Genomic DNA, 25,271 nt, shown 5'->3' with positions numbered 1-25,271 from the left:
ACGACGAAGATTCAAGCAAGGAGTATGGCCCGCCTAGAGGCATCTCAGGCGGAGCGTCGAGAGATGCAGCGTCAACGATTGATCAGCAACGCAACAAAGATGATGCTTAATTTTGCCAAGGACCCAAAAATGGCAAAATATATGAGCAAGACTTCTTTGGAGGAGGTGCACACGCAATGGCAGAAAACCACCGAACCACCCCGAAAACCCGCTCTCAAGAAACCTCCTACTCCCAAGAAATATACAGAGAAGGAATTAGACGAGGTGGTTGATGCACGAATTGCTCAGCTTTTTGACGCGCAAAACAAAGCTAAAAAGCACGGCAAAAAATAGAAGAAAGGCACTGACTTCCCGGGCTTTTTGGGTCGTCAACAGGAGACAATAGAGATGACAAGCAGATGAGAAATGTAACTAATATGTATCATGATATGGTAACCACTACTAGTATGTAATTAGTACTTACTTGAAATCATTTTTTAAGTACCAAAATTTACGAGACACATGGTAAGTCAAGGTCATAAGCCACATGCCTAGAAAATTTGCAATGCAAGATACATGTGTAATGTCAAAGCCAAACTCAAAGAATCTTCATGCATGAAATACAACCACCATAATAAGGAAACTGTTGACTTAACCTTCAAATTAAGACGGCCCAAAATGCTTTAAGCATAAACGCTCATCCCCACAACAAGAAATTTGGCATGAACAATTGTAGTCTATTAAGCCTGTGCAGTAAAATGAGAGGCTGCCAGCCTGCATGCTTTGAGTAAGTTCACCACAATATGCCAGTGTAAAGCAAATGTCAAAGCAGACTGAATCAAATCACCACCTATAGAAAAATGTACCACACACATTTCAACATTGTACTGGGTATAACATACATAATAAGAGTCTACGTCAGTGAATGCCCTGTTATGTAACAAAAACATGGCCAACGTTTGGAGCAGCAACACACAAAAACTTCAGGCGGCACAAACCAAGACCCCTCTCCCTGCTGAGTTTCCATTCCAGGCATTGTCATCCAACAAGGCAAATCTACTGATGGGTATCTCAGGATAGATAAAACGCACAGAACTTCTTTCTTCTTGGATGAGTTTACCATGTGTCTTATGCAGAGCACTCGCTCTAGAATGTTTGCAATCGTGTATTGCCAGACGAAACATGTTACAACCAATCAAAATCCCAGGTGGGGGATACAGTCATAGTGAAAGCAGCTATAAACACTACAGTAAAAGCTAAAGATCAAGCTGATTACACGTAAAAACCTCAGTTAATTTAGAGATAAGGCAGTGAGTAGTTATACATACATAGATGGGGCTTTCTTCTTCGGTTTGATTCTCTTCCAGAACAACTGCCAATCGCAACGGACACATGTGACCAAAAGTTCCTAGTTCATAACAATGCGGATGCACGAAAAGACCCAAAGAGATGGAGAATTATGCACATGCATGGATTACCATCTGAAGTGTCCACTTCAATTGCGGGCACGATGGGTGGTACGAACAGAAGCAGGAAGCGGCAGAGGCCGTAAGCTGCCGCTAAAACAAGAGCAACCCACCATAGGTCCATGCCTCCTGCCCACTACCAGCAGCAAAACGAAGAGAATTGCACGCCCTCTCTAGTGCATTGGTTCCTCCCCCCTTCTCTCTCTCTCTCTCTCTCTCTCTCTCTCTCTCTCTCTCTCTCTCTCTCCCGCACGATCGGCTTCAGTTCTCTTCTCTCTCCATCTATCTCAGTCTCTCTCAGCTCATTCTCACTTCCACAGTCCACAGGCGCGCAAACCTGCAAGGACGACAAGAAGATCTTCAAAGTGCGACAACCCGCGCAGACGACAGAATTTACTAGCATGTAAATTAATCCATTTCTAACTCCTAGGAAAAGGATTCATAAGGTTTCAGTAGAGCCTAGCTCAGCCTAAGCTAAGAGCCATCGGCCAGCTTGCCATCCTAGAGGTTGAGTAGAGATTCCCCTCAAGACTAAATAACACATAGCATCGAATGAGACATGGTGAGGGGATCCACAACCAGAAAGTCCACGCACAAAATCGTAGTTGTCACATTAAAACTAAACCTAGACACAAATTAAACCCCAAAAACTTGGGTGGTGCATGTTGGCTCACAATATAAGATCGTATAAACAAGGAAGAGTACATGATGTGCGCGTGGGTGAGGTGGTTAATCCATGCGACCCAAGTCCTGGGACATGATGTTGCGAACTCAAAGTCGGATCGCAAGGGGTTGGCAAAGTCTTCGTAGAACCTTAATTTTTGCGTGTTCGGGTTCAATTTTTGCACTACTTGAGTTTAATTCGCCTCGAGATGCCATCGTGGACTTTCAGGACATCCTCCCTCATTTAATGCTTTGTATTACTTAGTCTTGAGGAGAGGCTGCCATGTTTTCTTTGAGGCTCCATCTAGCTCAAAGGCTCCATCTTTTTGTTTTGGGGCGATCTATTAATGCAGCTAGTTTTACAGGATTCTGTCTACACACCCGCATGTTGTAAGGGTTGAACCATAGCATGCATGCTTAAGCGCTTCACCTTTACCACTAGGAGGCCAACTCCCCTTCTCAAGAGCTCCATCTTACTCACCCCCATGTGCAACATTGAGAAAAACTAGTATTGTACGGAAAATATCATAGAGTCGAGGGGAGATGAGACTAGAGAGAGAGAGAGAGAGTATGTCATTCTCTCTCTCTAAGAAGCCATAATGTTAACTTTCACCTATCCCTAGCATGAAGACTCTCAAGAAGATTTCTTTTGGAAGGCTCTCTCTTTGTTAAAGATGCAATAATAACAAGCTTCCTCATTTCAATAGTTTCAATCACAACTACGAGCAACTTACCTTGAAGAAAATGATGCAAGCAATTGAAGAAAAGAAACAAAGACAACTCATGCATCACTTACACTCTCAAGGATAATCACAAAGTATTAAAAATTAGCTTTAGAATCAATCGAAGTGCCTACAATCATCAATAAAACAAAAAGACGTTCTCGCAATTGCTTCTGTCCACCGTTTTGGATTGTTCAAAAGCTTTGCATATTTGTTAGAGGTCTTACTGGCTTGTTCAACATACGTCAATATCATCTTATTCTTTTTCCTTCTTGTAATTTAACTACTACATATATCATCATGGTAATCAATATAGCTTGTTGATGCCTTTACCTTTTTCTGACTCTCCTTGGCAACATATTTCTATGAATTTGATTACTAGATTGCCACTTGCTCGTACACAAAATGATATGATTTGGACCATTGTAGATAGATTTAGCAAATAGATAACTTAGTTCTTAGAATAAAAAATTTGTTATAATAAAAAAACCCAAATCTTGAAAACCTTAACAAAGAGAAAAAAATTGGTCTTTCAAGGCCTCTTTCATTAACACTAGTATGTGACCCGCACATTGCTGCGGCCAAGGAAACATCGCTTTTATTCTTGCAGGGATATCTTCTCTTCCAAGTGAAAGACTATCAATACTCTAATCCTACATGTATATTCTATTGCATTTATAAAAGTAATGCACGACACAACCTCTTGAAGATTCTAACAAACATAATTATGTAAGATTCTACAAAGCATTCTTTGATACCAAGCTTGGGAGCTTCTCATAGACATTGTTTTTCATGAGGTGCTAGCCCTTGTTCAGAAAACTCAGGAGTGCTCCACTTGTAATGGAAATGGCCTATGAACTTTGAGAATAGCGGAATTAAGAGAATTGGAGTGAGCATTTTTGTGAGATTACTTTGAGAACATAGAGGGTGAACTTAATTGATGGTAGCAACATGAACATAGTACTTAATGAACTTGGCATGAACAATACTTTTGCAAGAGAGAGAGTATTAGAAAACATGACAATAGTTGAGGACCGGATTTACTTGGAGCCGGTCCTCCCTCCAAAAGGCGTTTGTATTATAGATTCTCCCATCAAGAGAGACTTGTTATGACAATACAATCTTTGTGTTCCTTGTGACCTTGGTGATGCTATGAAGATGGAAAGTTTCATGCATCACGAGCATAACATAAACTTTGCAAAAGGCATTGACTATCCCAAGCCTCAGTCCCAAGGCCTCAAATACCTTTGAAGGTAGAGAGAGCTAGCAGGGAATGAAGGTAGGGAAGAGGAAGAAGAATCATCCATAGGAGAAAGAAATAGTTCTTCACTTATCATCACTCTTCTTGCTTAGCATAGCATATAGCATAGTAATGAAGATGAAGAAGATGACAAGCTTAAGCATTGAAGCATGGCTATTGGTTGGATTTTCATTCCATAGCCAAGAATGTTGGTGTAGGTTCTCCACTTCTCAACAAGCTTGGAGAAGGAGATGGAATTCTTGCACTTTGCACTTCACACAATGAGAGAATGTTTGTCAGTGTGTGGGAGAGTATACCCGCCTCTCATACTTAGTCCACCTCTCTCACTCTCTCTCTCTCTCTCTCTCTCTCTCTCTCTCTCTCTCTTATTATTTAATTATTTCATTTGGATATGTGTCCTTTTTTTCCTCTTTAAGAGAAAGAACTTAATTATTTATTTTTATGTATCTAATGAAAGAGTACGAGCGGAAGTGCGACGCGAGAGAGAGTGCAAGAAGAAGAGCACGACGATATGGTGAACTCGCTCTACTGTAATGTGTAGAGCATAGTGAGTTCTTATTAGGTTTTTACAAAAGAATATATGTACATACCTGGCGGCCCGCCCACTTACCTGGGCGACCACATTGGGCTTTATACCCCAACAACCTCCCACTTAAAGTCCAATGTGGTACTTTAAGTGTGAGAGAAGCTACTATACAAGCTAATATACAAGAGATGTAGAGAAGTGATGTACTACCCTACACCTAACTGCTTGCGAAAATGCGCAAAGCTCTCTGAGGGAAGTCCTTTTGTAAGTAGATCAGCAGGATTTTCTGTGGTGTGAACTTTGACAAGCTGAAGTTGCTTATCCTCGAGCATTTCCCTGATGAAATGATACTTCACATCCACATGCTTTGTCTTTGAGTGATAAACTGGATTGCGAGCCAATTGTATAGCACTTTGACTATCACAATATAACACAGGCATCTCTTCTTTGATTCCCAAATCTGTTACTAGTCGATTAAGCCAAATTGATTCTTTGCATGCCTCTGATGCTGCAACATATTCAACCTCTGTAGTAGACTGAGTAACACAATCTTGTAATCTAGAACGCCATGATACTGCTCCACCAGCCAATGTAAAGACATACCCTGACGTAGACCTTCGGTTGTCTAAGTCACCTGCATAATCTGAGTCTGTAAAACCCTTTACACTTAGCTCCTGACTCCCATAGCATATACGCATACTCTTTGTAGCTTTCAGGTATCTCAATATTCCTTTCACTGCCTCCCAATGTTTCTTGCCTGGGTTTGACATGTATCGACTTACTACTCCCACTGCAAATGCAATGTCTGGGCGAGTAGCAATCATTGCATACATCAAACTACCCAGTGCAGACGCATATGGAATCTTATCCATTTCAGCTTGTTCTTCCTCAGACACAAGACAATCTTGTTTGCTAAGTTTCACATATGGTGGCAATGGAACACTCAATGCCTTTCCCTTCTCCATATCGAAACGTTGCAAAACCTTGTCAATATACTCTGTTTGAGATAACCAAATCAACTTCCTTGATCTGTCTCTCTCAATGCGCATACCAAGTATATGACTTGCCTCACCCATGTCTTTCATGTCAAACGATTTTGCCATCTTTGACTTCAAAGCTGAAATTTCTTCCAAGTGCTTGCCAGCAATCAACATGTCATCCACATACAAAATAAGGATCAGCCAACTGCCATCCTTAGCCTTCTTTGTATATAGACAGTGATCGAACTCACTACGTTTGTAGCCTTGAGAAAGCATAAACTTGTGGAATTTATGGTACCATGCCCTCGGTGATTGTTTTAAGCCATAAAAACTCTTTAACAACTGGCATACCCAATCTTCCTTGCCTTTCTCAACAAACCCTTCTGGCTATTGCATGTAAATTTCCACATCTAAATCACGATGCAAGAACGCTGTCTTGACATCCATTTGGTGCAACACCAAATCTAATATGGCAACCAATGCAAGAAAGCATCTCAATGTAGTCATCTTGACCACCGAAGAGAAGACTTCATCAAAGTCAATGCCTTGTTCTTGCTTAAAGCCCTTGGCAACAAGCCTTGCTTTGTACTTTGGCTGACTATCATGAGCGGTGATCTTATACTTGTAAACCCATTTACAAGGTAGAGCCTTTTTGCCCAGTGGTAATTTAACTAGCTTCCATGTCTTGTTTTTATGCAGAGCTGTCATCTCTGACTGCATGGCCAATTGCCAATTCCCGGAGTCCTTCATTTGCACTGCTTCCTTGTAACATGAAGGCTCATTGCAATCAGTCAACATGACATAGTTCATAGATGGAACAAACCTATCAGGAGGTCGCGTGACACATCCAGATCTACACACAATAGGTGGCTCAGGCTCAGCCACAACTTGTGGTTCCAATCTATCCTGTCCTTGCTCCTCTTGAGCCCTGACATTTTGTCTTGCACGTGCAGGTCCATCTTCTTGGAAGACAACTCTTCTAATCTCCTCAACCCTCTCTGGTTTAAAATGATATTTGGATTCATTAAAGTGAACATCATTGCTGCGGACAACCTTTCTGGATTCGGGATCCAAAAGTCTGTACCCCATCTCACCAGAATTACCATAGCCTAGAAAGATGCACTTTCTACTCTTTGGCTCAAGTTTGTTCCTAAATTCCATTGGAACGTGAGTATATGCCTCACAGCCAAAGACTCTGAGATGCTTGTATGAGGGCATTTTGCCTGACCATACCATCTCTGGCACTGAATCCTTCTGCAAAACCCTGCTAGGAGATCTATTTACAAGATGAACAGCTGTTGATACAGCTTCAGCCCAAAACCCATTTGGCAGTTGTGCATTAGACAACATACTTCTGACCTTCTCTTGTATGGTCTTATTCATCCTCTCAGCAACACCATTTTGAGTAATCATCTATAAATGTCATAAAGTAAGAAGCTCCCCCTAGAGATAGGTTAGGCATAGGTCCACACAAATCACTATGAACAAGTGCCAACTGTGTATCTCTTCTACTGCTTCTATGCTTATGTGGCTGTTGTGTTTGCTTACCATATAGACAATGTTCACAGAATTCAAAATCATTAAATGAAAAGCCAGGCAAATAACCAGAACGAGACAAGATTTCCATTCCCTTCTTGGACATATGTCCTAACCGGCTATGCCACAAAGAAACGTTCGGCTGCTCGGTTACATTGATTACATTTTTAGAGACATTTGATACATAAATCATGTAAAGTCCTCTAGACTTTACTCCATGTGCTACTATCATAGAACCCTTGGATATCTTCCACATGTTCTGTCCAAAAGTGGTGACGTAGCCAGCATCATCAAGTAAACCTGTGCTGATCAAGCTCTTTGTAATTGCGGGAACATGTCTCACATTCTTCAGCGTGAAAGAAGAGCCATTCTGAAACTTCAATTGAACATCTCCAACACCTAAGATCTCACATGTCTGCCCATTGCCTAGCCGAACATGATCTTTAGTGGTCACATAAGAGGTAAACCACTCCTTGTTTGGAGACACATGAAGTGATGCCCCTGAGTTTATAATCCAGTCACTCAGTGCATTTCCATCAGATGCTGTAAGAAGAGCTGAGTCCATTGTATTCTTCAAGAAGTAGGTGTCTCCTGACACTAGACTGTCATCCACTGCAACAGTGTTTGTCACATTTATTTCTTGAATCTTCACTGAGGACTTGTTCTTCTCACCATGGTCTTCAGCTTTCTCTTTGCCTTTTTCTGCTTTCCATTCTCTACAGTCTCTTTTCATGTGACCCTTCTTGCCACAATGGTAGCATTCTATGTCACTCTTGCCTTTAGCACTGCGGGACTTGCTACGAGACTGATTCCTCTTTCCACCTTTGTACTTTTCTTTGGTCCTTCCCCTGACAACTAAGGCTGTTCCTTTGCCTTTGTCCATTGTCTTTCTATTGGTTTCTTCAGTAAGCAGACTTCCTTCTACACCTGATATGTTCAAACCATCTGGAGGTGCAGAATTACTCAAAGCTGTGCGAAAAGTGTCCCAACTTTCCGTTAATGTGATCAACAGGAACATAGCTCTAACAGGTTCATCAAACTTGACACCTTGAGCTGACAACTGACTATAGATTGTGTTGAATTCATTCAGATGATTGGACATAGGTGTCCCTTCTTTCATCTTCAAGTCAAAAAGCTTCTTAAACCAGTATACCTGTGAAGCTGCACTCTGCTTGTCATAAAGATCACTCAGCTTTAACCATGCTTGATAAGCCGACATCTCGTCTGCTACATTGAAGTAAACGCTTTCTGCCAAAGTCAGCATAATGGTAGAAAGTGCCAATTCATCAATTTCGCTCCATTCATCTTCGTCCATATCTTTTGGTTTTATCCCCTTGAGATTTATAGGTTTTATCTGCTTCTTTTGTACCAACATGTGCCAAATCTGCTTCTTCCACAATGGGAAATTGGCTCCATCCAGCTTCTTGATATTGTAAAGAGCAGTGTCCTGTGATCCAGCCATAGCTACGCTTCACAGTGGTTTACTTTCCTGGGAAAAATTTGGCAGAGTTTCCCCTGTAAACTGACATCTGAACCAATATCAACCTGTCAAATGAACCAAGAAAGCTTCAGATTCTGCATAAATTTCGGCAGAGTCTCCTTTGTAAAATGGCTCTGGTGTACTCAAAAAACAGACCAAAAACAGCTCAAAAAACACTCTCTCTGACACTGTAAGCTGCGGGTAAACCTGTCCTGCACCTGTACTATCTCTCACTGTCCTGTCACTGTCCTATAAGCATAGACTGCGACAATGCCTCAACGGCAGTAAAGCAAAGATGCAATCCCAACTGTCTAACTCACAGTCAATACATCCTAGCTGCCTATCTAAGGGTGCTCGAGGGATCGCTCCAAGACCTGTATCACCGACAGGATCTCAACATTCGAGAATCCCCCAGCTCAATAAAACCTCACTCGACCCTCAACAAAGGCTGCAGTAAATCTGATAGTACATAGACTTCCCACAAAGTCATACATCCACAAATTTCCCACTGTATGCTGTAACCGCTGCGACGGTTGTTTGCTGCGTGACTCACAGCCAGCAAACTCTCAACAGACATACATCATCTCTGACAATACATCCCATGTGGAAGTACTTGCAATGTCAAGATGAAATCTGGAATATCAAGCAGCAAACACAAGCTACCTGATGAACTAGTGGCTGTTGCCTATAGTCTGTGTGTAGATGCGCCCGTGTCGTATGTGACACGCCTCTAGGAACTGTGAGACGTCCTTCGATGTGTAGACAGCCACAAATCAACACTCTGGGAGTGTCGATATCCTCAGCACCTGCAGTCGTAGGCCGAAAACCCCAAATTTGCAAAGTCGGATCTGCACCCGCCGAGACCATGTAGTCGAAAATGGCATGCGCACACCTTTGTCGAAGTCGAACGGTGGCCGAGATGACCTCAGAATTTGGGGCCGTGTCTTCGCCTGTCGAATTTCACTCCAATCTGAGCTGGTGACTCTAGCCTCCTGAAGTGCTGCCCCGAGCCTCGATCTGAGCTCTGATACCAGTTGAAAGAGTACGAGCGGAAGTGCGACGCGAGAGAGAGTGCGAGAAGAAGAGCACGACGATATGGTGAACTCGCTCTACTATAATGTGTAGAGCATAGTGAGTTCTTATTAGGTTTTTACAAAAGAATATGTGTACATACCTGGCGGCCCGCCCACTTACCTGGGCGACCACATTGGGCTTTATACCCCAACATCTAAATTCTCATTGGTCCCCTTTAAAACCTATCCAATAGCATTCAAGCACATCATGAGAGCCACACGTGGAGGATCATTTGAACATGTGTCTTTCATGCTTATTAAGTCATTTGGTTTGAATTGAATACTTCAAGCACTTAGTCAATCAAGCATGAAAACGTTTTATGCCTCTTGAGAGTTTACCTTTGAATTGAACACTTCAAGAACCTTAGTCATTTAAGCATAAAAACCACCTCAAGCTTTGGACAAGGTTCCCACAACCACTTTAAGCATCTTAGCATCTCGTGCTTGGGTAGGATTCCCACCTCAAGGTTAGCCCTAGCTTGCCTAAAGTCAAAGGACTTTTTAACACTAACTTTTGGAGGTCTTTAATGAAGCTAACCCTAAGGTCTTTTAAGCTCCATTAGATGCACGTTGCTCTTTGATAGACTACCTCATTTTGGACCCCCATTGAGATGTAACCATCTCTCCTCTTGGTCCCTTGCTGAGGTAAATCTAAAAGCACTTATTACACATTACTCTTTGGTAGACCGTCTCCCTTTAGACCCCTATTGAGATGCAACCATTTCTCCTTTTGGTCCCCTGTTGAGATAGGTCTAGAAGCACATATTAATATCCTAACTCTTGTTCCCCTTTTATCTTCCCATATTAAATTATCAGTTTAATATGAGAAAATCATTTGGTAAAGTTAGATATTATATTTTATGACATATCTCTCTTGAAATCATACTCGTCCTCGACTATGAGGTAAAGAAGATAAAGTGTAGTCATTAGTTCATGTTTCTTAGCGGGTAGAGGATCCCTTTTTACCCTACGACATCATTCCAGAATGGATGACTAATCCATTTTGTGCTTGGGAGACTTAGCTGCCGCAAGCATGTCTGCTCTTTAGTCCATATCATACTTCCAAAGTAGAGTGACAAGTTCTACATGGTGTTTGGGAGACGTCGTCACCACAAACATGATCCTAAGCATGCATACTTCTTAAATTTTGCGCACAATAAAAGAAAGAGAATGAGTCTTATAAGACAAAAACGTTGTTCATTTCAAATGTATTTCCATTTGCTTACTCTAGTTTAGCATTATAAGCATTGACAAGGTTCATATTATCCTTAAGCTAGTTCCTTGGATCCATCTAGCATCTTTAAAAGGATAATTCTTAAACTTAACAAGATATCATTGGATAATCTTATCGTTTCTTAGTACCTTATCTTCGTGTGTCAAAGAATCGATTCCGGCTACAACACCTCTTCTTTATCTTTGATTTTTGGCGAGTCCTCAATTATTGGTTCTTTTTGTGGCTCTCCTTTGTAAGGCTTGAGTAGGCTCACATGTTTAGCATTGTGTATGAGCCAATGATTGGGCAACTTTAACTGATGAGCCATCTCATTGATTGGCTTAAGAATTTAAAAAGAAAGGACCATAGTATCTTTTTGCTAGTTTAGTATAATACTCTTGGTGGCCGGTAGGATTCTTGCACGTTGTATGCCTTAGATGAGCCTTGAGAAACTTTAGCAAGACCCTATCATTTTCCTTAAAGGCTAAGGCTCTTCTGTGCTTATTAACAGTAACCCTTTTTGCATTTTCTATGAGATGGATATAACCTTTTTAATCTTTGGAAAATATTCTTGTAAGTCTCGGCTATATTCATTAGCAGCGAAGATCTTCCCATGTACTTTAAGTAGTAAGGGACTTTTGTATCTTCCCTCTTTAGCCTCGAAAGGTGCTTTTCCCATAGAATTACGTACAATGTCATTGTGCGCATACTCTATAAGAGGTGGGTACTTCTCTCATTGAGAACGTTGATCTACTTCCTTGACATAGGCTTTTAGTAGATTCAAGAATCATTAGATTAGTTATTTCACTTTGGTTATCCATTTGTGGATGATAAGCCGAAAGAGATATTTAATCTACTTCCTAGATTCTCAAAGAGACCCTTCTAGAAATTACTAGTCATTCTAGGATCTTTGTCCGAACACTATGGATGTTGGCAAGCCATGATACTTGAAAATTTGAGATCTAAAGAGGGTTGCCATTTGATGTGCCTTAATAGTCGTTTTGATAGGCATAGTGTGTGTTTTCTTGCTAAGCTTGTCGATTGAAACAATCCAACTTTCTTCCCTCGATCAAATTTCAATTTTTGGTATACCACGCATTTTTAATACATACCCTTGTATGTTTACTTTTCATGGTAGACCAACAAAATATACATTTCTACTCATCGAAGAGTAGATTATGGAATCCTTCTTTGCCTCGCATAATGAGAAGCATGGGATTCATACATGACTTTCTTATTGTATGGGTGAGTAACACATAGCCTATTGCCGTTTGGAAGATAACCATCCTTCAAGGTGAATGGTTCTTTTTTTTCTTCCCTAATGCAAGGCTGTAATTACCTACTTAAAGTCTTGGTCAATAGCATACTCATCTATCATAAAAGATAGATCATTGTGAGTTGTTATAGGCACCACATTTACCCTTGGCCGCTGTGAAAGTGCAACGACCACTTGATTGTGCTTGCCAGCAATGTGAGCAATATGAAATTTAAATTGCGAAAGAAAATTTTCCCACCTCATTTGTTTGTTGTAAAGCTTGGTTTGCGTCATGAAGTTCTTGAGGCATTGTGATCCATTCGTAGGATGAATGGAGCCCCCAAGAGATAGTGCTTCCATGTGCTCTTTTTCGCATATGCCCAAGACCCGTTCATCGGCATTGAGCCTTCGACTCTCATATGCTATGGCATGCCCTTCTTGAAGCAAACTGCTCCAAGGAAATGACCACAATCATCACATTAGACCTCAAATGGCTTTGAGAGGTCCGGAAGCATGAGGACTGTTTGAGAGGTAAGCTTCTCTTTGAGCTTGTCAAAAGTATTTTGTTCTTTAGCAGTCCATGAGTACTTAACGTTCATCTTTATTAAGTCATACAATGATCCTGCTATTTGAGAGAATATTGCTATGAAGCATCTATAATATGCACATATACCAATAAAGCTTCTTAGCTCATGTATATTCCATGGATTCTAAGGCCATGCTTTTATTACCTCCAACTTTGATGGATCCATAGGGATACCATCTTGAGAGATAATGTGACCTGAATATTGAATCTTTTGTAGAAAAATTTCACTTTTCGTTTGATTAATGAAAAGCTTATTCTGTTTCACAACCTGAAAGATTACCTACAGGTGTCACTTGTACTCCTCAAGAGAATTTGAGTGGCCTGAAGATTTTTGCCCATCGTGAGTTTGAATGCATTTGGAGCATTTACCAAGCCAAAACTTGTAACTTATCAAATAGATCTTCTAGCCGCGGCACGGGAAATCTTTTTTTTAATAGTGATCCTATTTAGTGCTCTATAGTCGACACACATGTGATATGTGCCATTTTTCTTTTGCACTAAAAGTACTGGTGAACAGAATGGAGAGGAGCTAGGTCTCACCACCCCTTTTTCTACCAATTCATGCACTTGTTTCATGATCTCCTCTTTTTGAGCTTGTGAAACTCAATAAGAAGGTTTATTAGGCGGTGAACTTCCTAGTAGAAGCTCTTATTGCATGGTCATCATCCCCTTGTTTTGGAGGTAGCTCACTAGGGATGTCATCAATGAAAAAATCTTGGAATCCATTTAGGAAATTAGGAAATTAGACAACTCAATTTCCTCTTGATTCCCTTTATTGCTACTTGTGAAAACATTAGAATCATTTACAATTCTCTAACCAAAAATCATATACGCAAAAATAGAGCTTTTCATTAACTTATCAAAAGCAACATTTACCAGGGATATGGTGTTCCTCGACTCATTAGCATCTACGTACATGCTCTTTTCCCTACAGGTGAAATAGATTCTCCTTTCAGGGAACTTCATGTTGGCAGCCATACGGTTGAACCATGGTGCCTCTAGGATAACATCCTCATGTTGGAGAGGAGAGATAGAAAAGTCTTCTTTGTCGACGTAGCTTTGGACATGAAGTTTCAACTTCCCAATCAAGGGAGTAACGGAGGCTTTCTATCCCTTGAAAGCTCCAATGGAAGCTACAATATCTCCCATCTCGAAAGCTTGAATGCCCAAGTTAGTGGCCAACTCCATTGATATGAAGTTGTGAGTAGAGCCAGGGTCAAAAAGAATAAGTGCATCATGCTCCCTTACTTTTCCCCAAGCATAGGAGAGGGATGATCCTTTGCAATGAGTATCCTCTTTTGGAGCTTCAACCATGGAAGCTCTAGGAGTGTCATTGCGTACATTTCTTTTGGGGTAAGAACGATAACCATATCCTTGCTCCCCACACTTAAAGCATTTATGGTCTTTATGAAAGGTCTCTAATTCTTTGGGAGAGAGCTTATTTTTACCTTTGTAAGCTCCTTTCTTCTTGGCCTTGTTGTTGTTGGTGTTGGTGTTGCCTTGGGAAGAATTTTGAGCATTGCTCTTCCCTTAGCTTCATTTTGATCCTTGTTTTCCATGGGCTTGAAATTTCTTCTTGCCCCTTGTTGGAAATTCATCCTTGAAGCAACCATAGTGTAGTGGACGACTTCGGTGATAGTGTTAGGATGTTGTGAGTTGACATATTTGGCCATTCCTTTAGGTAATCCCACACAAAATTGTTGCTTTTGTTTGACGAAGTCTATCCTTTGAAAGACTGTAGCTTTGAGATGTAAATCCCAAAACTTGTCTACATATTTGTGGATAGACTCGTTGAAGAGGAGCTTCAAACTTCACCATTCGGTGAACACTTTGTCCTTGGCATCGCTTGTAAGGAATTACTTCATGATGGAAACCCGTAGAGTTTTCCATGTCTTTGGGGCCTCGCCATTGCCACGAAGGCTAGCCCACCATTGACGAGTAGATTTTTGAAAGTGCATAGCTACATGGTGTAGCTTGGAGGACTCCATGAAGCCCTCGTCTCCAAAAGCCGCATCAAATTGTTGGATGAAGGCCAATACTTTGTCGGTGGCGCCAAAGGTGCCATCATAGGTAAGAAAAGAGATACTCTTTCCTCCCTCTTTGAATTTCTCGAGCTTTTGGGGCCTTTTCCATGCTGGGTAAGTTTTGCGATGTCCTCCCCTCTTGTATTCTGTAGGAGAATAGCCATAGCTTTCGTCGGGAGAGGAGGAAGGTGAAGAAGAAGGAGAAGGGGGTGACCTCCTTCTCGACCTTTTCTTCCTTTGTTTCCTCTCTTCCCTTTCAGAGTGATGATGAGAAGGACTGTGTGTTGAACTGTTTCCTCATGGGAGGAGTTGGTGATCTTCTAGACCACCGTCTTCGTGGAGCCACACCTTCAGAGGACCTTAGGGATTCATTACTTTCTTGTTCTTTGGATTTCTCCTCTCGTATAGGAGAGAGTCTTGTTTTGGGGGTCTCATCAAGAGGCCTCCTAAGCTCTCTCTCGCTCCTCTTGGAGAGGAAGGGAAATCCCATAAGCACAAACATGTTGGGTAACTTTGGCTTGCAAAGTGTGTGTAGGGTTGCCCATAGCTTGATGCAACCTAGTAGTAAGATAATTGATAAACATGGGGGCATCATCATTAGCACCTTCATGTGAAAAATCAAAGTTATCAATGTTCATTCTACTCTCTTGGTTATTGTCAGCCATGCTAATTATGTGTTTACTTAGTGTATTCTTTGGCAATTCAAAACCTTAGTTGCTACTCCTCTTAGACTTTGAAAATAAGCACTTAAGTATCTACACCCACGACTCGAATTGGTTAATTATAAAGAGTAGTGGGGTAATTGTCGAGGGATAGCTCCTTTCGGACTTCTTATGGCTCAATAATGGTAAAGCCGTAGGCAAATCCAAAAAGACCCCATTATTAAGACCAAAGCTCCTGAGGTGTGCACCATATCCCACATAGTGGGCTCAACAAAACCGATAATAGATCCCAGTCCCACTTACCCTAATATAATTAACAAAATCAGCCATTAATAGGCTACTTAAGGACCTCCTTTCTTAAGCAAGAAAAGAGAAACAAATGCTTTGATACCACTGTAATGGAAATGGCCTATGAACTTTGAGAATAACGGAATTAAGAGAATTTGAGTGATCATTTTTTTGAGATTACTTTGAGAATATAGAGGGTGAACTTAATTGATGGTAGCAACATGAACATAGTACTTAATTAACTTGGCATGAACAATACTTTTGCAAGAGAGAGAGTATTAGAGAACTTGATTCATAGGAGTTGTATTTTCATAAGTGTCCTCTCCATATAGCATAAGAAGTATCAAGACGCTTAATGTTTGTAGGTACATCATCAAACACAACCGTATTAATGTACATAATGGCCTTTTTATGGAGTCTAGTCCAATCCTCATCTAGAATGGCTACATGCTTAGTTTCCAAGAGCGCATCATCGCAATCTGTGAGAAACAAAATGCCTTCCATTTTGTCTTTCCACATATAAAAGCCAGTGCCATCAAACCTCTCCATTTCAAGAAGGGATTTAGTGTCACTGCCACTGGAAGCATTAGCGGCCATACTTTAACAATGCACTAAAGCACACATCTTGTAATTTATGACAACAAATAACCGGCTGAATATCAACCTTGAATAATAAAATTTTCCCAGCAAGTTGGAGAGCAAGGATCCCTACCAATGTGTCCAAATACATGCACATTAATAAAAGTGATAATTTTCATTAGAGAAATTGAAAATTCAGCATTCAAAGCTTGCATATATTGCCATCAAGTGACTCCAACTTCAACAATATCACCAAAAATGCATTTGCAACAATCCCAAATATAGAGATGATCTTTAGAACAGCTGCACCATTAATATTCAACAATATAATAACTCGATGTGAGTTACCCGACGCATGTACTACATACATAAAAGTGCATATCTGTTTTTGATACACAAATCCACAATGAATTTCTGCAATTTCTCCCCAATCTCACACGTGGAGGTAAAACCACAATTTGTTGTATAAAATTTTGCATTAGCAATACCCCCAAAGTGTATTACACACATCAATTTTTCCAAAATTCAAAATTTTCAGTAAAACCACCAAAATTTCTCGCGTCAATTTTGTTGCCCCTGCAACATTTTGTCCCAATTGCATTAATGCATGATCCCTTCAGCAAATTATGGGCAATTTTTATAAATTTTGTAAAAAAATTCCAAAATTTTCATGGTTAATCTTGCATGAATGTCAATGAAATTTACTTGGGCGAGTGCAATTTCACATGTACATGAAAAGCCCCAAATTTTGTGAAGCCTTTTTGCACAAAATCTATAATTTTTGACGCAAATTTTGTTGTTGTCGGAGAGTAACATAGAGGCTGAAGTTTCTCGCATGAATTGATTCTTGTCTCGAATTGCGTGAGAGGGCTTGGACCGATTTGATGCAAAGAGCAGTCACGTGTGTAGATTTTGGCTTTGCTGGCTATTGCGGGTGGGTAGAGGTGCGCGAACCAAGATCTGATGCCAATTTGTTGCAAGCACTAGCAACAAGAGAAGGGAGTGCAAGTAGTTTGCTGCAGAAGGGGAGAGAGAGAGAGAGAGAGAGAGAGAGAGAGAGAGAGAGAGAGAGAGAGAGAGAGAGAGAGAGAGAGAGAGAGAGAGAGAGAGAGAGAGAGAGAGAGAACGATGATGTTATGTGTATCAATAATATGATACACTAAAAAGTTAGTGTATATTATGTATGGTCTTTTTAAGAGTACAAGGGTGTGTTGCCACCGAATAAGTTTGTGGTGTGAGTTAGTGTACAAAAATATGAGGAGAGGGCCTGTATGAACCCAACATCCCCTGCCCCCTTCTAGTCACCCTTAGCCTCTACACCCAGCCTTCTCTTCTACTCGTCGCAACCATGCATCCCTTCCTCACTTGGTCTCTGCTTGTCCGCCTCGCCTAACATCAAGTGATTTTTTTTTCAGCATGACATCTATTTGAGATTTGCTTGCAATTTCTTTTTCAAATATCGTATCACCTACCTCATGCCTCAATTGCATAGTACTAGGTTTTTCTTTTTTAAGAAACATTAAATCGTAGATTCTCTTACTCATTAAGACCTTCACTACTAGCCAATACCTTGCCTTACCTACCTGCACCATGCCTCTGCACAACCTTCCACGTACTCCTTCCCTCTCCAACTTCCTACCCATCTTCTACTCTTAGTTCCCTCGCTTCTACATCTATTGCCATCATAAAACTATAGCCCAATAAGCATGTTGTTCATTGCCTAAAGGGAATCTCATGCCATGGTAAAAGCTAGTAGCCGCTCTCTAGCCATCTTCCCTTCATCACTTTACCCATTCCATACACTACTCCCTGCGGTAACCTATCCATAGCTTCTTCTCCATCACCACTCCATGCCTCTCTCTTTGCAACCAATGACAAAGGGACGAGAGAGAGAGAGAGGGAGGGATGCAATCTATAGAAACATAGGCATGCAACCTTCTCCATAGATTCTCCTCCTCTTGAATTGGGGGGAATTTTTTTTGAATATGTATCTTACATTTATTCTGCAAACATTAATCAACTGATTAATGTCTGAAACGTTAGGGCCTATATATGCAAAAACTTATTCATATATAATCATGAACATTGTATAAGTTAGTTTTTTTCTTGGGGGGAGGGGGTGCGTGGGGCGGCGCGGGGGGGGGGGGGGGGGGGGGGGGGGGGGGGGGGGGGGGGGGGGGAGAGAGAGAGAGAGAGAGAGAGAGAGAGAGGATGTGTTGGTGGATGCTTCGCTCAAGATTTAGAAGCAATCTATGGGACACAAAGCATGTGTTGGCACTACGTCGGCGGGATATGTTTCAAACAATCTCCATAGGATTACAATCAAGATTTATAACCTATCAACCATCAAAGGTACCACATAGTCCTAGCCCTAGTTTAATTTGAGAAAGTTGAGTGGTTTATTAATAAAAACCCTCCCCTTACTCCTTCATGCCACATTGCCATGTACTCCATGTCGAAGTTGCTCCCACTTTCTCATGCCATCCGTCCCCTCCTACTTCGTTGCTAGCTGAAATCGCCCTCTCGAACAAGGGGAATTGACTGAGATTCCAATTTTCTACAATTTTTTAGAATCATGCGTGCATACATACCGTGCGTGCATACTCGGTAGGTTTTGTATTGTATTCGACAGAATCTCGTTAGATACAAGTTGAAGGCTATAGTTTTCTCTTGGAAATAGTTTGCCTTGGAAAATGAGAAATAGAACAGAGAAACTCACGCCACATGATGACAAAATTTTGAGAGTCATTGACGTAGGCCATCCTGGCAAGCCATTAAAAAGGTGAGTAATGTGTGTGAAACTGGCCAAATTCTCTAATGCTAATGGACTTCTATACTATGTATAATGAAGCTTAAAATTTTCATCGAAGGAGAGTGCCTCCAAGTCACTCACATTGGTTCACTCACTTGAGAGAAAACCTTACAAAACATCCAATCTAAAGTCCAAAAGTTAAGGGGTAAGACTCTAGGAATGAAAAGTGTTTTGGCAATGAAAAGACAAAAGACTTTCTCTATTGGCCAAAAGACTTTCTACTTTACATAGGGTAAATGTATCATTTTAAGTTTAAACTGGATCTTAAAATTTTCAAGAAAGAAGAGGGCCTCCATGTGTCACTCATTGGTTCACTCTCTTCAAAGGAGACCTAACAAAACATCTAATCTAAAGTGGAAAAGCTAAGAGTTAAGACTCTAAGAATAAAAAGTCTTTTGACAATGAAAAAACAAAAGATTTGCTCTTTTGGCCAAAAGACTTTCTACTCTATATAGGATAAATGTATCAGTTTAAATGTGCCTTATAGAAATCAAGTAAATTCAAGGGAGATTTACTCTTCAATGCAAATTCAACTTTTAAACATATTTTTTCAAGATCATTATTGATATTATTCTAGTAAATTATACAATTTTGTATTCTAAAATTTCAAAAAATTACTCTAAAGAGTCACAAGAGCAAGTGTGTTTTCCCCCTCCTCTCTCTCCCACCAAATCCTTGATTAGTGCGATGAGTATGTGTGTGCAGCATGCACAAGAGAGACACTAAGGAAAACTCAAAGGTTGAGTATGTTTCTAATGAATAGAGGGGGGCTTGCTTGTTTATGGCAAAACTAGACCATCCGCATGCCAGCTCCACAAATGTAGTTCGTTGTCGTAGAGAGAGAGAGAGAGAGAGAGAGAGAGAGAGAGAGTTGGTAAAGAGAGAAGGTTAGTAGAAAGCCCATTGTTAGATTTGACAAGAGTGCATTTGCTTCTTCAATCGTCTTCTAAGATTGTGGATAGGCCGCTACCAATGCACGGACATGCATGTGCACGTATGTGTGTGTACATACACACACACATACACACACATGGTACCACTCTACGAGAAATGGAGTAGAGAGAGGTTGTGTGTGTTAAAGGAGAGAGTCAGTCAACAAGAAGAAGAGAGCGAAGAGAGATTGTGTGTGTGTGTGTGTGTGTGTGAGAGAGAGAGAGAGAGAGAGAGAGAGACAGAGAGAGAGAGAGAGAGAGAGAGAGAGAGAGAGAGGCATTGATCAACAATAAGAAGATAGGGGGAAGAGAGAGAGAGAGAGAGAGAGAGAGAGAGAGAGAGAGAGAGAGAGGAAGAGAGATCAAAGAGGCACTAATTGATGAAAAGAAGATATGAGAGAGAGAGAGAGAGAGAGAGAGAGATCACAGAGACGTTGATTTTCAACAACTACTCACGTCAAAGTATCCTCAATTTTTAGTAGAAGATGATTAACGGATTTTTCCTTACGATGAGACTATGAATTGGCTACACGCACACATAAACGGAGGGAGATAGATAGATAGATTTTGTTATTGTCCTTGGAGGTCAAATATGACCTATGGAATCAAAGTTACATGTGATGTAGTATGTGTATGGCTGATGAGTGATACTCGATGCTCCAAAACTATGGAATGAGTGTTGCAATGGAGAGCCCACATTGTGGTATGGGAGAGAAAAGTGTGTAGGTCTAAGTCATGGCTAAAATGTGAGAGAAGCAAGTTCGGATGTGACCAAAAGTTGAGCACTCTAGTAGTATGTGGTACTCAGACTCTCAAACTTGCAGTGAGCATAATGTGCACAATTGATTTGATTCTTGTCCATTGCCCCAACGCCCTATCTCGCATCAAACGAAGTGGGAGCTAAGCCGAATGGATGCGATAGTGCGTATCGCTGACAAGGGGATATGCTCAAGTATGTAAGTGTGAGTACGGTTTCCTCTTGAAACGAAGAACATGGTTTTGTAGTTGGGAGCAATATGGGTGGTGTAATGTATGAAGCGTGACCCATCGGATTTCTCCCAAGCCGTAATACATTGGTGTGTAGAAAAACTTCATTCACTTGGGAATCAATTGAAGCATCATGTAGAAAGTGTAATGCATCCCATCTCCCAAACCACTCCTTTATGTCTTTCATCCATCCCGTGCTCAAGGTCTTGCTTTTATGCGTCTTTTGGACTCTTTTGCTTGCTTCTCATGCAATTGTAGGAAGTGGATGTGAGGGGTTTTGATGCATCTTTATCATGTACTCCACAACCATTTCCTGTTAGCATATACATGTGGTAGTGATGTGTGACCGACCCCCCCCCCCCCCCCCCCCCCCCCCCCCCCCCCCCCCCCCCCCCCCCCAATGCATTGTATATACGCCCATCACTCTAGGGCTATCTCGTCTTTCCATTGCACACTAATAAGTAATACACTCTCTATTGTGTGCCTTGAGCTTCCTTCATCTTCTCCAAGATGTGTGTGTTTTCCTGCAACCCTAATTCCAATATTGGTATCGGAGCAGGTTGCGTCCTCACGGGCTTAGTCACCGATAGCTCCAGCACACGCCTGCTCACTTTCTTTGATTTTTGTGACATTTGGCGAGCGTCGGTAGGTCGATAAATATTTTGGGAAAGCTCAAAGAGCTTAGTCTTCTCAAATTTTTGATTTGGGCTCATTTCGACCTCCGTTTCCACTACATGCAACAATACTATGCAGGCTATTTTGTCATTTTGTGAAAAAATTCTGTCAGTGCCGTTTTTTGCATAAAAGGTCCCTTACAGTCTTCTACAATTTGTGCTATATAGCACGTGTTGTTACTGCTTTCTTTCTCCTCTTTTTGGAAAGTTTACACATTAGGTGAATCATTTACTATGGCTGACAACAAGACAGATGTGTTGAAGATGTTTGTTGTTGAGGACACATTGGATGGAGACAATTACCATATGTGGGCTTATATGATTCAACATGTTCTTGCGTTTGGAACATTGTGCATGACATTGATATACATCCTGGTTCTGAGGATATAGGCGATGTTGAGGACGTTACAAGTCTTGCTGCAAGGATTGCTACTGTTAGAGTTTTTTTGCTTTTGGTTGAGCAAGCTCGTGGGATGTAAAATATTCGCAGGCTCATGCATTGATTGCGTTGTCTGTGAAGCGCACTATTACTCCCCACATTTGTTCAGCGAAATCTGTAAAACAGGCTTAGGATATTCTGGCTGGTATTTATGCAAGTTGCGATGAGGCAAAAATTGCATTATTGCGTAAAGAGCTGGAGTCAAAGATTATGCATGAGGAAGATAACATGGACACTTTCCTTGCTGGTGTCAAGGATATCAATGAGTCAATTATTTCTGTGGGTGGTCATTTTTGACAGTTCCCTTCTGCAGACTGTTCTTGATGCTTTGTCAAATTCTTACCAGACTTTTGCTAGTACTCGACGACTTATGACCCAAGGAAATCCTGAAGTTGTCAAGTTTGATGCATTATGCACATTGTTATTGCAAGAGTCACTTTCCAAAAAAAAAAGGACTAGATAGCGTGCAGTTGAATAGGCCTTTGTTGCTGCTCAAAGAAAAGGTGGTAACAGCAATGTAGCCACTTCTCATGGCTATTCTGCGAGTGGTAAATCACCTGTTTCTAATGCTTCTACTAGTAGCAATTCGTCTGGGAATTCTGGTGATAAGGATAAAAAGAAGACGTGTTGCTATTATTTTCAAGCTAATGATCACTTGATCAAGCAATGTCCTAAGTTGAAGGCCAAAGAGGCTAAGAAGAAAGAGGTTGGTTCCACTACAAATGTAGCTATTGTTGAGTCTTCTGTGAAAGGAGATTGTGATGTTGATGTTGATACATAATGGGCTTTTAGTGCGAAGTGCACTTATGATCCTAATGTGCATGATGCATGTTTGTTAGTTGCTGCAAATTCTCAAGTGTAGTACTTTGACAGTGGTGCTACAAAGCACATTACCCCTCATCATGACTTGTTTACCTCTTCGAGGATGTCCCTCATGGGAATTCAGTCACTTGTGCCAACAATACCTCTTATCCGGTCAAGCGAGTTGGAAAGATTGTGCTTACTACTGCAAATAAAAGTTCTTTTACACTTGTTGATGCATTGTATGTACTTGGGATCAAAAAGAATCTTTTGTTTGTATATACACTTGCTAGACTTGGTCTTGTAGTTAAATTTGTGGATGACAGATGTACAGTACATGATCTCAATTTCGGTGATGAAATTGTTGCATCTGGCATTTTATGTTGTGGGTTGTATAAGCTCACTTTATATGACAAGTATAGGAAAAATTTGCATATGTAGTTGTGAATTCTAAGGTTATTTCAGATGCAAAACTTTGGCATGCCCGTTTTGGGCATCTGAATTTTGCCAGTTTGTTGCGTTTGTAGAAATTTGATATGGTTTCTGCTTTGCCGCCTCTTGAAGCACCTATCAAACATGTTTGTGAAGGCTGTATTTGGGTAAGATGCAGTGTTTGAAGTTTCCAAAGGATGGTTCAGTTAGAGCCACATGTAGGTTGCAGCTTGTGCATAGTGATGTTTGTGGGTCCATGCAAACTCCATCCTTGGGCAATTACGTTTACTTTGTGATTTTCATTGATGATTATTCTAGGCATACATGGGTATATCCGTTTAAAGCGAAGTTTGAAGTATTTATGTGCTTCAAACAATTTCTGGCTATGGCTGAGAATGTCTCAAAATGTACTTGGGCCCCCATTGATCGAGGGGGGGAGTATATGTCTCATGAGTTTAATGCATTTCTGGCTAGTCATGGGATAAAACACCAATGTACAATGCCTTATACGCCTCATCAAAATGGTCTTGTTGAGAGAAAAAATAGGTCACTTACGGAAATGGCACAATGTATGGTCAAGAGTCAAGCTTTCCCGCATTTGTTTTGGCTTGAGGCCACCATGAGTGCCACTTATGTATTAAACATGTGTCATATGAAAGCTTTGCAGTCTATAACTCCATATGAAGCATGGCATGATAGAAAGCCTTCTATTGAGCACATGAGTGTTTTTGGCTGTTTGGCATATGCTTTGATGCCACAAACACAACGCAGGAAATTGGATGAAAAGGATGTCAAATGAATTTTTGTTGGTTATAGTGCTAAAAGCAAAGGCTATAGGTTGTATCATTTACAAACAAAACGTATCTTGGTCTCACGGGATGTTGTGTTTGTGAAAGATTATGTTCAATCCTTGCTGTCATGTAAGCTCAGAGGACATTTATGACACTTTGTTGCCTCTTTTTAGTGATGGAAGTTCGAATGTAAATTCCAATGAGGCAAATGCACAGCCTATGGGGGTTTTCGAAAATGTTACAGATCGCCTATTATTGATGTAGATGTACATGATGTATTTGATGAGGAAAGGGCTGAGAATGAGCAGGCTAGAGGTATGCCTAAATGGCTGGTTCATACTTTGCGTGACAGTAAATTGAATGCACCTTTCTCTAGTCATACTCGTTCAGGTTTTTCTCATGCATCTTATGCATCAAATTGTTATGCTTTGGCTGTGTCTAGCTTACATGATGTTGAGCAACCTTTGTCTTTTGATGAAGCACATAATTCAAAAAATTGGATGGCTGCCATGCAATCAGAATACGATGCACTTATAAAAAATGACACATGGACTTTATGTGATTTGCCTCCTGGCAAAAAGTCCATTGGTACGAAGTGGTTTTACAAGTTGAAACGCAAGCCGGATGGTGAGATTGATCGCTATAAGGCTCGACTTGTTGCAAAAAGTTATGCACAATAGAAAGGCATAGATTATGAAGAGAAATTTTCTCCCACTTGTCATATGACAACCATGCGTTTTCTATGTGCCTTGGCAGCTCATTTTGGTTGGGATGTACATCAGTCAGACATTGTTACTGCTTTCTTGAATGGTGACAAATTTAAGTAAGTTTATGTAACGCAGCCTCGCGGTTTTGTCAACAAAGGACAAGAGGATAAAATGTGCAACCGTAAGAAAGCTTTGTATGGGTTGAAGCAATCTCCTCGTGCTTGGTATGAGAAGGCTGACACTCATTTGGTCAAACGAGGCTTTCGTAACAATCCAACAAAAAGTACATTGTATGTAAAGCGTGAGGGTGATGTACTTCTCATTGTGGTTTTCTATGTAGATGATTTACTGGTCACTGGACCAAATGAGAGACATATTGCTGAATTTAAGGCTGATTTGAATG

General features: G+C 40.8%; 1 protein-coding gene across 1 annotated transcript in view; it reads right to left on the bottom strand.

Moving 5' to 3' along the window:
• ALDH22A1 (aldehyde dehydrogenase 22A1) overlaps positions 1-1,715 on the bottom strand; it is a 63,622-nt gene extending 61,907 nt beyond the window's left edge. The window contains exons 1-2 of the mRNA XM_086494287.1: positions 1,458-1,715; positions 1,308-1,351 (exon numbers count right to left, since the gene is read on the bottom strand). Of these exons, the coding sequence (XP_086350413.1) occupies positions 1,308-1,351; positions 1,458-1,569 (156 nt within the window). The 5' untranslated portion in view covers positions 1,570-1,715. The remainder of the gene's footprint in view (positions 1-1,307; positions 1,352-1,457) is intronic.
• Positions 1,716-25,271: the final 23,556 nt, after the last annotated feature.

This window comes from Adiantum capillus-veneris, chromosome 21 (genome assembly GCF_014529385.1).
Source record: "Adiantum capillus-veneris isolate H3 chromosome 21, ASM1452938v2, whole genome shotgun sequence".
NCBI classification, from domain to species: domain Eukaryota; kingdom Viridiplantae; phylum Streptophyta; class Polypodiopsida; order Polypodiales; family Pteridaceae; genus Adiantum; species Adiantum capillus-veneris.
The sequence above is the reverse complement of the archived record's forward strand: the minus strand, read 5'-3'. Positions and strand labels throughout refer to the sequence as shown.